This window comes from Notamacropus eugenii, chromosome 5, assembly GCF_028372415.1.
Source record: "Notamacropus eugenii isolate mMacEug1 chromosome 5, mMacEug1.pri_v2, whole genome shotgun sequence".
NCBI classification, from domain to species: domain Eukaryota; kingdom Metazoa; phylum Chordata; class Mammalia; order Diprotodontia; family Macropodidae; genus Notamacropus; species Notamacropus eugenii.
This window is the reverse complement of record NC_092876.1, coordinates 124,017,596-124,031,037: the sequence shown is the minus strand read 5'-3', so window position 1 is coordinate 124,031,037 and position 13,442 is coordinate 124,017,596. Positions and strand designations below refer to the sequence as shown.

Genomic DNA, 13,442 nt, shown 5'->3' with positions numbered 1-13,442 from the left:
CAGTTAATAGTCTAGAGTCTTGTGTCCAAACTGGATTCATGGAAGGGACCTTAAAAATGGGTATTAGACCTGGAGGGGATGGAGCTAGGAGAAGCTGTAGGGTATAGAATGTAAAAACAAGAAGCAGTTTTAGGGCATGGACTGTCAGACCTGAAAGGGATCCAGGAGCACAGAATGTCAGAGTGTGAATGGACTGTAGAATATGTATCATCAGAACTAGAGGGGACCTTAGTACATGGAACGTCAGAACTGGATGGGACTTTAAAACTCAGACTGTCAGAACACTGAATCACAAAATGGTAGAAGTGGAAGGTATCCCAAAACACAGAATGTTCGAGCTGGAATGGACCTTAGAACACAGAATGCTAGATAGAATGCCAGTTCTGGAAACACTCAGAATAAAGAATCACATGATGCCTAGAAGGGGCATGAGGCATTGAATGTTAAAGCACAGAAAAATAAACACAATCCTAGATAATGTCAATGCCAACTGTCCCATTTTAAAGAGGAGGAAATTGAGGCCAAGACTTACATTCTCACATGGCTAGTCAGTAGTAGAGCTGACAATTTTCCAGTTTTACAGATTATAAAGCAGCCTGGCAAAGAGACATCCACTCACTTATGTGTGATTAGGAAAATGCAGGGCTTTCAGTTAATTTACAATTGAAAGACCAATAGGGGACAGAGAGAAAAAAGAAAAATCAAATTTTATGGTACTAAGCATGTGACCCTGGCAAGTCTTTGTCTCTTTGAGGCTCAGTGTACTCATGTTTAAAGGAAAAATAGTTTTGTCTAGAGTCCCTAATTTAAAGTGTCATTATGAGGAAAATCCTTTTTTTCTTTTGTTTCTTTCTTTTGTTCCTCCTTCCCTCCCCTCCTTCCCTCTCTCACTCCCTTCTTTCTTTCTTCCTTCCTTTCTTCTTTCCCTCCTTCATACCTATGATGTCATACATACATGGAATTTCCACTAAGGAAACTTCCAATAAAAATTGATTGGCAGAAGTTCCACAATTTATAATTTTTAAATTTAAAAAAAAAAATTCTTGGATGCAATTGAGATTGAGTGACTTGACCAGGATCACACAGCTAGTAAGCATCTGAGGTCTCATTTGAACTCAGATCCTCCCGACTCCAGGGCCAGTGCTTCATCTACTGCACCACCTAGTTACCACCACAATTTATAGCCCTAGAAAGTTGCCTAAGATCCCTGAGTGACTTGTCCAGGGTAATGGAACAGGTAACAATAAAAGGCAGGACTTGAACCCAGATCTCCCTGAGTTTGGCAGCTGTCTATCTACCATGTATTGCTGTTTCTCTTCAAGTATTACAATAATGTGAGTACCTATTATTATCACTCTGCATTATTTTTCTTCTATCTCCACACTGGAGCTCTGCTCCCCTAGAAGGTAGCCAGCTTCAGATCCTGTGATGCCTAAGCTAGCCTTCTTTTTCCAGTACCCCACTGGCAGAGATCCAGAACCAGAACTTGTCTTCTTTTGCATGCCTTATAGAACCAACAGAGGGATGGTCCTCGCTGGCCATACTCATGGCCTCTTGCCTCTGTTTTACTTTTGGTTACTTTCTGACTCCTTCCCTCCTTCCCTCCCACCAGCAAAGACTGTGCCAGGTCAGAAGATGGTGAACTTGGCCATGATCTGCTCACCTGCTCGACAGAACTCATCTGCTTCCTGGTGCACCATGTCTTTGACCCGACTGCCATAAGTTAGGCGGGCATCTTGGTCATAGGCCTTTAGGGTCTCGCTGGAGCTGTAGGACTTTTGGGGTACTTTGCCCTCTTCGCTTTCTGCTGAGGAGCTGGTGTAGCGGCGTTCAGTGTCCCGGCGCCTGGTCAGGGAACGGTATGGCTTCCTTTCCTTCACATCCATGGCGCCCACTGCAGGCTTTTCAGCATCCAAAAACAGAGTCCTCGCAGCAATCAAATCTGAATCTTCTGTAGGGGAAAGACAAGAGAATCATGTTGAGCTCATGCCAGGGTAATCGCTTGAGGGCTCCCCTTAACACTCAGTTCCAAGGCTGTGCTCTCCAACTCTGTCTGTGACTTTCAGGGGACTGCTCAAGGTACCTTCAGATCATAGCAACTCATAGCTGGAAGGAATCTGAGAAGCTAGATGATTAGGACAGAGAACAAAGAACATTAGAGCCAGAAATGACCTTAGAACATAACACTGTAGAAGAACACAATGTAAGAACCATAAGTGACATTAGAACACAGAATTTTAGAACTGAGAATGCAGATTTTAATAGTTGCAAGGGACCTTAAAACACAAAACATGAGAGCACAAAGACAAAACTGGGAGGAAATTCTGAGAAAATAGAATTTTAGATCTGGCAGAGACCTTTACAATTATTTAATGTAATGCTGATATTACATAGGTAAACCAAAAAAAAAAAAAGAAAGAAAGAAAAAAGAAAAAGTCAGAGGAGGGAATGACCTTACCCAGAGTCACAAAGAGAATCAGTTAATGGCAGAACAGGGACTGGAAAGCTGGGTCTTCTTACCCCCTAACCTGGTATACTGACCTCACTTCCTCACTGCCTCAGGATACTCAGAAAGCATAGTAGCAATTGTTATGATTGTCAATTTTATAACAAATACAAAAAGGCTAACAAAAATAACTCAACTCTTTTAAAACATTTTAAATTAATTTTTCTTTTGAGATTGGGTCTCCCTATCTTCTCCATGATGAAAGGACAGTTATTACTCAATGCCTAGAACCACTAAGGAGCAGCACACATCTTGGAGCCACTCTTTTTCCTCCCTAGGCCAATTTGTCCCTTTTTAGGCAGCCTCGTGGCCCTGCTGCTCCTGTGGACTTATCTTATTGGTACCAGACTTTGTGTAGACACTGACTGGTTTTACTGCAGCTCAGAACACCTGCGCTCAAGCAATCCACCAGCCTCAGCCTTCTCTAGCAGCAAGCATCACAGGCCTGCACCACCACACTTGGGCAACCACCTGTATTCTTGAGAACCAAGTAACTTGGTAGCAACTTTGTTCTTTTTGTAAACACAGATAAGTATAGCAGTCTAGTTTAGGAAAAAAATGTGTTCACAGCTTCTAAATTTTAATTAAAGAAACTGTTTTTAAGGTTCCCGACAGATCTCTGCTTATACTCAAAGAAGTCATACGTTTGTCTCAAATTTCTGTTGCAACACGAAGGAAGAGTTGCACTGCCCAGGTCCATTTAATAATAAGTAAGCCAAGAAATGTCTCTTATCATGGAAGAGATAACAAAGACAGAAATAGAGTCACAGGAGAGGGGTTTGAGTTCTTAACCTTTATGGGTCACAAGATGCCTTTGTCAGTCTATGGATTCCTTCTCAGAATAATATTTTTAAATGCATAAAACAAAACAATACAAGACTAAAAAGGTAACCAATTATATTGAAATAGTTATCAAACTATTAAAAATAAAAAAATTAAGGTTGTAGACCTCAGGTTCAGAACCCTATTCTAGACTGTGCATTCCACCTATGTGACCTGAATCAAGCATCTAAACAACTCATCTGAACATCTCTTCATATGGGTAATGGAAAGGATAGTTCTTCCCCACTATTTCATAGAGATAGCTTGGAGGCGCAGTGGATAGATTACTCGGCCTAGAGTGAGGAAGACCTGAGTTCAAATCCAGCTTCAAACACTAGCTATGTGACTTTAGGCAAGTTACTTCACCCTGTTTGCCTCAATTTCCTCATCTGTAAAATGAGCTAGAGAAGGAAATTGCAAACCACTCCAGTATCTTTGCCAACAAAACCCCAAATGAGATTTCAAAGAGTTAGACAGGACTGAAAAAAAACTCAGTAACAAGTATTTCACAGGGTTGGTGCAAAGGATTAGATTAGATAATAAATATATGGAATTTTTCATCTTTCAAAGATACAGACTGAAATTCTATATGAAAGTAAAGGATCCAGTCTTTGAAAGTTAATATAGTTCAAATATCCACCACTCTGTGGTTGACCTGATACTGAGCCCTGCCAATTATAGCCAGGCTAGTCTTCTGACAGCAGATACTGGACATACATGCAAGTAAACCCTTTCAGATTGGTAGGGCCCACCTGAGCTTCTGAGAAACCACAGTCACCTCTAAGTCACTGCAAGGTCTTAACTATTTAGATGGAAGTTATTTTTATTATGCTAATATCCTTATGGTTGTTATTATCAGCACCATTCCTTCTTTAAGGAATCTGAGCACCAAAGATGCCAGCTAGAAGTCAAGGGTTCTGCAATTAGCAAAAGTAAAAATACTGTCATTCCTTGCTGTCTAAGCAGGGGCCAAGCAGGGAGACTCATTTAGAATTTTCTTTACTTTCTTCTCTCCTTCCTCCTTCTCCCCTTACTAAATCTTCTGATGAGTGTCCAAGTTGTTGGTATTTTCTCCCTCTTGGAATTACTTTTTATTTCTTTATATGTGTTTTGGACTGACTTATCTAAGTCATGTTATATTCTCACCCCTCTTCTTCCACTGGGCAGCTTGGCGGTGAAGTAGGATATCAGGCCTAAAGTCAGGAACATGTCTTCCTGAGTTCAAATCTTGCCTCAGACATTTACTAGTTATATGTCCCTGGGCAAGTCACTTAACCCTGTTGGCCTCAGTTTCCTCATCTGTGAAATGAGCTAGAGAAGGAAATGGCAAAAACTATTTCAGTATCTCTGCCAAGAAAACCCCAAATGGGGTGAACAAAGAGTCAGACACAATTGAATAACAATAATCTTTTCCACTGGTACAATTCAAGCTTCCCAAAGCCAAGAATGCTTTCATTTTTGCCTTGGCATCCACAGTGAATGGTGCAAAGTTTGCTGGATTGGCTTGCCTCCCTTTCCCTTCCACTCACTCTCTTCCTCCCTCTTCTTTTCTGGAGGGAGAAGTCTTTTGTCCCTATTCTAGAATGATACCATTTTTATCTCAGTTCTACTTCTTTCTACAATTCAGGCTTCAAAGAGTAAATCAGTAAATATTTATTTTTATGATCAGGCAGGGCATTGGAAATGTTCCATTTGACATTTAGCATCAGTGGAAGGAAGAAATCTGGAGGAAAAAATGTGATGAGGGATCCCTTCAGGCTAGCAGGCCCACTCAGGGATGATGCAGCAGAGATCTTCATATCAGAGTCACACGATGAGTGAAAAGAACACAGGATTATATGTTCTCTAAGGCATCTTTCAAACCTCAAATCATACGATCCTAAGACCAGAAGTCAGTAGACGTCACTATGTTAAATTGTTTTTCACTTGTGTCTGACTCTCCATAATCCCACTTGAGGTTTACTTGGCAGAGATACTGGAGTGGGTTTGCCATTTTTTTCCTCCAGCTTATTTTACAGGTGAGGAAGCTGAGGCAAAGAGGGTTAAGTGACTTGCCCAAGGTCACACAGCTAGTAAGTTTCTGAGGTTATATTTGAAACCAGGAAGAGAAATCTTCCTGACTCAAGGTCAGATGCTCTATCCACTGTGCCACCTAGATATCCCATCACTATGGGCTATGACAATGAGTAGCTGTGTGACCCTTGGAGACCAGTTCTCCATCCAGTTTTCTCATCTGCACTATGGCAGGATTGAGTTAATGATATACAGGTCAACTTCTTCATTTTTTAGAGGAAACTGAGGCATAGAGAGGCTAAGCAATTTGCTCAAAGGTCACAGTTGGTACAAAGCCTCAACTAGAAGGCAGCAGTCAGTCAGCAAGCATTTATTAGGTGTTTACTATGTGCCAGGGACTAAATTATTCAAGATACAAAGAAAGACAAAAACCACAGTCCCCTCCCTCAGAGAGCTCATATGTACAAAATATACTCAAATATATCATGTATACATGATGAATATGGCATAAATGTAAGGTAATCTTAGGGAGGGCAGGAAAAATCCTTGTAGAGGGTGGGATTTAAGCCAAGGCCTGGAGGAAGCCAAAAGGCAGAGGTGAGAAGGCATAGCATTTCAGGCAATGGGGGACAGTGAGTTTTCTATCACTAGAAGTTTCCAAGTAGTGGCTGATCACATGCCAGGGATGTTACAGTGGGCATCGAATAGACAATCTTTTAATGACCCTTCTTCTTCTCTGAGTTTAAGATTCAATCATCCAGTCAGAAAACTGCTTGGAGCCTTTGAGCTCAGGAAAGTAATAGGTTAGGGAGCACAGTATTAAGTCACTGGACCCAGATGGCTCAGGAGGAGAAAGTGAGGCTGGTGACCTTGCACAGCCCTCCCTCACTCAAAACGAAGTCAACTGCAAGTCATGTCATCATTTTTCTGATGTCATAGTCCTCTTTGAAAATGAAGGATGATCCACAACAACAACAACCTGTGACCTCTGGATACAGGCATGACTGAAAGAAAAAGGACTTATAAAGACACTGTCAAGGCAATCACGGTCACTGGCCTTAGGACAGCTGTCCTCACCCAGCTCCTTGGTTTATACTGGGCTCAAGATCTCAGGCTGTTGACCACAAAGCCCAAAGCAAAAGCTTTTTTTTCCAGGGACACAGATGGCACAGTACCACACCCACAGGGGAAGCTGTTTGGCAGCCAGATGCTCTAAATCTGAAGTGTTCTGTGACAAGGCCCTATTTGTCTTTGCATGTTCTTGTCTTCTCTCCTTCTAGAACTCTGTTCTATGGCCACAGTACAAAGCACCGTACAGCAATCTAGAAGTTCTGATCTTCCCCCTTTTTATCTACTTTTTTACATAGAGACAGACTCGAGTGAGAAATAGGCAGATGATGTCATTACATTTAACTGTAGCAACTAATATTTTTCTGCTCTTCGTGCTTAGCTACCCTGTCTCCTTTACTGGGTCCTCATGATGGGAGAAAACAGTCCAGATAATCATTTCTAGAGTGATATTGATACCTCTGAAACTTAAAACTCTGATGGACATATACCTTAAGAAAAAAAGGAAGGAGGAGAAGGAGAAGGAAATGGAGAAAGAGGAGGAGCAATGGAGATTGTTACGGCAATCCATATGGTAATATAGCTATTAATGCACAAAATAGTGTCTGTGGAGACTTACAGGAGAAAAACAAGAAGAAGTTCAGATAAATTGTTGATCAAACCTTTACTACGTGTCAAGTGCTGTGCTAAACTCTGGGGATGCAAAGGAAGATACTTTCTACCCTCAAGAAGCTTACATTCTAACGTGTGAGGCCAAGCAAAGTAGGATCTTCTGCTGTTTTCGTTTTAGTATAATCAAGAAATATAATGCCTTTATTTGAATATGATTAAAGAAGATCTTCCCCACCCATTAATGGGCCTGCCCGTTGTGGGAAGCTGGATTAGGGGAGTTGTTTTGTAGGAGGGTCCCAAGTACCTTTTGTTTTTCCTATTGAAGCACTGGGTCAGAGGGTTATGCCCTCTGGCTCTGAAAAGTGTATAAATACTCTGAAGATGAGGTTTCACTTTGGAAGAAGGTTTGGATTCCAGATGAGGCTCTGGGAAGCCACTAAGCAGCCCCCCAGCTTTGATGTAGGTGCTTCCCTCCCTGGTAAAGATGTATGTATGTTAATGGCCAGGCAGTTTGGAAGCACCACTGCCTGTTGATTTTTGATTTTTCTGAAATTTTGATTTTCTCTGATACTTGTGCTTGATTAAAGTGATGTTAACCTCTCAAAATCTGCTTTCCTTTTAGAGAAGCAGATTAAAAAACCTGTGCTAGCAGGCCCCCCTGTGTATGTCCAGGTGCTACTGATACAACGTGTGAAGACAATATATAAAAGGGAGCTAGAGAAGGTGGAGGAGAAGGAAGATTCACCAACTGGGGGCCAGGCTTCTGTCAAGGAGAGAAGTTAGGAGAGGGAAGAGAAAAGCCAGGAATAGAGAAAGCACTGCCCAGGAACCTCCATAATGGTGGTAAGGGTTAGGGACAAGGTGGTCAGGAGATTAGGGCTTGGGGCAGAGGCGTCTCTAGGGAGGGAAGGTTGTTGTTAAGGAAATAAAATCTAGAGAGTGAATCAAGCTGAAAGTTTTAGCTTTTATTTCATCAAATGTGGTATCAGAATATTGATGAGGAACGGAATCTTCCCAGTACTAGACATACCCCAAACTAGAAGCTGGACAAACAGGTTACATGATGCTAAAGAGAAGATTCTTGCATCATGCAGGGGCTGAGACAAAATGACGTCCAGGCCCCCTCCTCCAGTTCGAAGAGTCTGTGGTACTGTGTGTGAGTAGCTACTCAGGGTAATTAAGGCAAGATGCACTTGTAATGCTTGGCTGAGCCAAAAAGTTCTACTCTGCAATCAGAATCCACAAACTGGAACTGTGGTGGTCTCTAATTACTACTGGTCACCACAAAGCTTCGGAAGTAGACAAAAATATACTGGGAAATTCACTCAACTCCTTTAAGGGCTAAAGTTTTATAAGCTTTTTATAAATAAGATGGATGATTTTTCATTCTTTGTAGGTCAAAAGAGCATCATAAATCTTTCAAGTGTGTAGTTGCTTTCCTCCAAATACAAACTGGGGTGGGGTGGGGTAGTTACCACTTGATAATGTCCTCTGAGAGATGGATGTAGGAGGAGGGGATGCTTACATGAATCCAATTCAATTTAAAAATACTTATTAAGCACCTACTATGTATAAGGCACTGCCTTAGACAATAGGAATATAAAGATAAAAGCAATGACAGTCCTTACCCTGGGGGGCCTTATATCCTACTGAGGGTTACAGCATATAAACAGAAACAAGTGTAATATTAATAATAATGATAATAAATGATGATAATAATGATGAGATGATATTTGTGAAGGGCTGTGAAAACCTTAAGGCACTATATAATATATAATAATATTATATTACATATTGTATTATAATATAGCTATTACGTAGTACTGTATGTGATATAGCTGGCTATTATGGTTAACTATAAAGTAGAACAACTGAGGAGATCATGAAAGGCTTCCCATACCTAGGCTGTTGTTCAGTCCTGTCCCACTCTCCATGACTTCATTTGGGGTTTTCCGATCAAAGATACTGGAGTGGTTTGCCATTTCTTTCTCCAGCTCATTTTACAGGGGAGGAAACTGGGGTAAACAGGATGAAGTGACTTGTCCAGGATCACACATCTAGTGTGATCTGAGGCCAGATTTGAACTCTGAAACATGAGTTTTCCTAACTCCAGGCCCAGCCCTCTAACTGCTGTGCCATCTAGCTGCCCCAATCTCAGGGGTCTTATACCACTAATTTGGCAAACTTAGTTTAGGAAGAGATGAATTTGCTTATCCATTCTATCTCCATTTTTTATTCCCTGGAAGTAGGAGAGAGCACTAGAGGAGACATTAAGAGATCTGAGTTTTAACCCTGGCTTGACCATAAATTAATTAATTAGTCATGGTACCTTGTACAAATCACTTTCTCTGCCTAGGTCTATGGCTTTTTCCTCTGAAACAATGGGGGTGTTGAAAAAGATACTGCCTAAGGACCCTCTCAGCTCCATACTTCATGTTCTAAGGGGCACTACACAGTTCCCATATTCTACATTCTAAGGGTCCTCTCAGTTCTCACATTCTAAGTTCTACAGTTCCTTTTAACTCTTGTATTCTTAAATCAAATTCATTTGGGTGCTGAGGATCAGGGTAGACCTTAGGAAATAAAACCCTATGGAGGTAGAGACCCCAGAATCTGGAATACTACTTTCTGAGGGAGAGAGACAGAGTCCTCACAGAAGGTCCCATGGGCTGGAACCCTGGAAATTGCTGCTGAGAAGGCTATGAGAGGGGCAGGAGTCTAGCTCAGTGAGGGTAAGGCTGTGGATGTTCCTTATTTGCTAAAGAGGCATTAAGCTCAGTAGTTTCCATCTGTTGATGGAGTACAAGTGGTATCAGAGGAAGAGGATAAAGCATTGGTTTGGAGTTCAGAAGGCCTGGTTTTGAATTAGTCATGAGGTCCTACCTTAGGCATTTAAAATTTTCTGTGTCTTAGCTTCTTCATCTTTAAAAAGAGAGGGTTGGAGGTGATGATCTCTAAGGTCCCCATCCAGCTCCAGATATATTATCCCCATGACATCCTGGGATAAAGCCCCAGTCACCCTACCCTAGTTATGGCTCTTTTCCTGAATCCCAAATCTACCTCTCTGGCAGACCATTTGATTTCTTCATGTCTCATGAACTGTACCCATTCACTTAAATACTCTGCTTCTACCTAAATTTATTTTTAATGAATAGGATCTTTAATCAGAACCTCTGATTGATTAATCAAGTCAACTTGAGCAGTCCCTTGTGCTGGGACCTCCTGGTGAGGGGATGGCAAATGGAATGATTTATTCCTAAGCCACATGTCTGAAGATAAACAGCCATCAATCAAATGGGATGTAAGGAAATATGACACCAGGAAAGAGATTCACTGGAAGCCTTGAGTCTCATTTCTGGCAGCAGAGCAGGTGGTCTCCCCTAGCTCACTCCTGTTCCAAACCTCTAATCAAACCAATTAGCAGAAGTGATAGACTGGATGGGAATATGAAGGCGTCCAAGGGCTCCTTCCAAGTTCCCGTCAGGAGATGAGTCAGAAAGGGGCAACCAGGCCCTGTATGTGAGCCCGCAGTCAGAAAGCTGTGGCATGAGATGTCTCTTCATGAACCTCTATTTCCTCATCTGTCAAATGTGACACATGAACTGCTGACTTCATGTAAACGTTAAAGTATCACACAAGCATGGTATACGTTTTATCTCTGAAACTAAGAAAAGGGACCTAGAAGGCAGAGGGTGGCGGTTCTGCTCTGCGCACACAGAGACCTTAATTAATAGCAGAAAGCAGCCGCAGTAACTATCACAGAAAGAGCATCTGTCCTTTCTTTGTCTTTGTCCATCTGGCTGGACTCCTTCAACTCATCTTGGCAATAGATCCCTGTCTTTCTTCCTTTAAGACCCAGTTCAAGCACCACCTTCTAACTAGTCTTTCATGATCTTCCTCCCTTCCCCTACTATTCTCCAAAGTCCTAACTGACCTTGGAACTATGACTTTGTATTTATTCTTGTGATATTTATTATCTATATGCTTACATATATGTATGTATGTGTGTATATATTCCCATATATAATACATATACATATGCTATCTATATCTGTATATGTTGTTGTTTTCTCCTCATTAGAATTTAAGTTGTCTAGGAGTAGGGATTGGATCTGTTCATTGTTTGTTTCTACTCTCAACATTTAACAAGGTGCCTGGCACATAGTAGGTTCTTAATATATCTATAGAATGAATTCCAAATCTATCTCATCCCAAGTCATTTGGAGAGCTTGATTCAGTTCACAAAGATTGGGTTTCACAGAGTCACCAAAGAGGAAGAGACCTAGGAATATAGAATGTTGGCACCAGGAGGAACCTCAAAACACCAAATGGTAGAGGTATGAATGAACTTAGAAGCTTGAATGTCAGATTGGGCAGGATCCTTGGAACAAACATGTGTCAGAGCTGGGAGGGACCTTAGAACACAGGATGTCAGAACTGGGAGAAACCTTAGAACAGAAAATATCAGAGCTAGGAGAGACCTTAGAATATAGGATGTCAGAGTTGGGAGTGATTTTAGAACCAAACATGTCAGAGTTAGAAAGCACCTTAGAACATAGAATGCATTCTAACTGTAAGGCACCTTAGAATAGATATTGTCAGAGCTAGAGAGGCCCTTAGAATACGGAATGTTAGAGCTGGGAGGGCCCTTAGAACAGAGAATGTCAGAGCTGGAAGAGACCTTAGAACACAAAATGGGTCAGAACTGAAAAGACCTTATAACACAGGATGTCAGAGCTAGAAGCGTCAGAGTTGAGTAGTATCTTATAATGGAGCAAAAAGGTGTCTTAGAGATATTTTTGTGCAACTTTTTACTGAAGAAGAAACTGACATACAATAGAGGATGACCATATAGTAAGGATGACCATATAGCCAGGATGACTATATAGAGGAAGAAGCACTGATAGAGTCTATGTTTTTACCCTAATATTGCACTTTCCTCCCTATACTGAATTATTTCTGCTTTCACATTTTCTCAGTGATAGCCAGCTTCCATATTATCTATGAGGGCCTTTGGCACTGATGCCCCACAGACAATGCTATCTGGAGTGCAGTTGGCCAGAGATTGGTCCCCACTCTTGAGCACTCACTAGTCATCTGTCTTCTATATCAACAGAGCTTGCCCAAGGCTGTAGCTGCCATAAAAAAGTAGCTAAAGGCAGGCCTTTGGGCATGGCGGGGCAGCTGTCACTCAGAAGAGCCCAGGAAAATATCTCCTGCCCCTTTCACCTTTAGTAAGGGACTATATGAATTGGTCAATGGGTTTAAACTCCCTAACTCTCCCAAGTATGGGTTATCATCTCCCTGTGGTTATTGTTACGTTGCCTATATTATGAATGTGTGTGGACATTCCGCTCTATGGAGTCACAGGTAACGTTCAGACAGGCAGTGCTCAAGTGGCTCTATCTAAACAACATCATTATTGTCTACTGCTCACAGCGGTTCTTCTAGGTGGATAGAGCAGTCGTCTAGAAGCCCTGATTTCAAATCGTGCCTTGGTCATTTCCTTGCGTGACCCTGAGTAAGTCATTTACCATCTCTCAGCTTCATTTCCTATACTGTGAAATGGCTATAATAGCACTTACTTTATAAGATTGTTTTGAGGATCAAATGAGAAAACAAATGAAAAGTTGATTTGTCAACCTTAAAGTTCTATATGAATATTAGCTATTATTATTGTTGTTTTTATTATATGCCCTATGTGTGAGACATAGGAAATGATTTTGAACTGACCCAAACACCCATGATTCCTGATACCCTCCAGGGAATGGGGAAGGGGGAAACAAACCTCGTGGTGCATCAGCCCACCCAATATAGGCATACCTCACCTTATTGGGGTTTGCTTAATTGCTCTTTGCAGATATTATATTTTTTACAAATTGAAGGTCTGTAGCAAATCTACATTAAGCAAGTCTATCAGGGCCATTTTCCAACAGCACATGCTCACATTGTGACTCGGTGTCAAATTTTGGTAATTCTCATGTTTCAAACTTTTTCACTATTATTATGGATGTTATCGTGATCTGTGATCAGTGATCTTTGATGTTATTATCGTAATTGTTTTGGGGTACCATGGACCTCTACCATAAAAGATGGTGAACTTAATTGATAAATGTTGTATATGTTCTGACTGCTCTAATGACCAGCCATTCTCCAGTCTTTCTCTGTCTCTTTGGGTCTCCCTTTTCCCTGAGACACCACAATATTGAAATTAGGCCAGTTAATAGCCCTGTGGTGTCTTCTAAGTGTCCAAGTGAAAGGAAGAGTCAATCAATGTGGCAAACATCATTGTCTCATTTTAAGAAACTGCCCCAGTCACCCCAACCTTTAGCAACCATCACCCTGATCAGTGAGCAGCGATCAACATTGAGGCAAGAACCTCCACCAACAAAAAGATGATGACTTGCTAAAGGCTCAGATG

General features: G+C 41.4%; 1 protein-coding gene across 6 annotated transcripts in view; it reads right to left on the bottom strand.

The window, feature by feature from the left end:
- The window catches only part of TENM4 (teneurin transmembrane protein 4), a 1,206,236-nt gene that overhangs the window by 629,684 nt on the left and 563,110 nt on the right, over positions 1 to 13,442 (bottom strand). For all 6 annotated transcript variants that reach the window (XM_072610720.1, XM_072610721.1, XM_072610718.1 and 3 more), the window contains one exon: positions 1,664 to 1,951. In XM_072610720.1, coding sequence (XP_072466821.1) covers positions 1,664 to 1,951 — 288 coding nt within the window. The remainder of the gene's footprint in view (positions 1 to 1,663; positions 1,952 to 13,442) is intronic.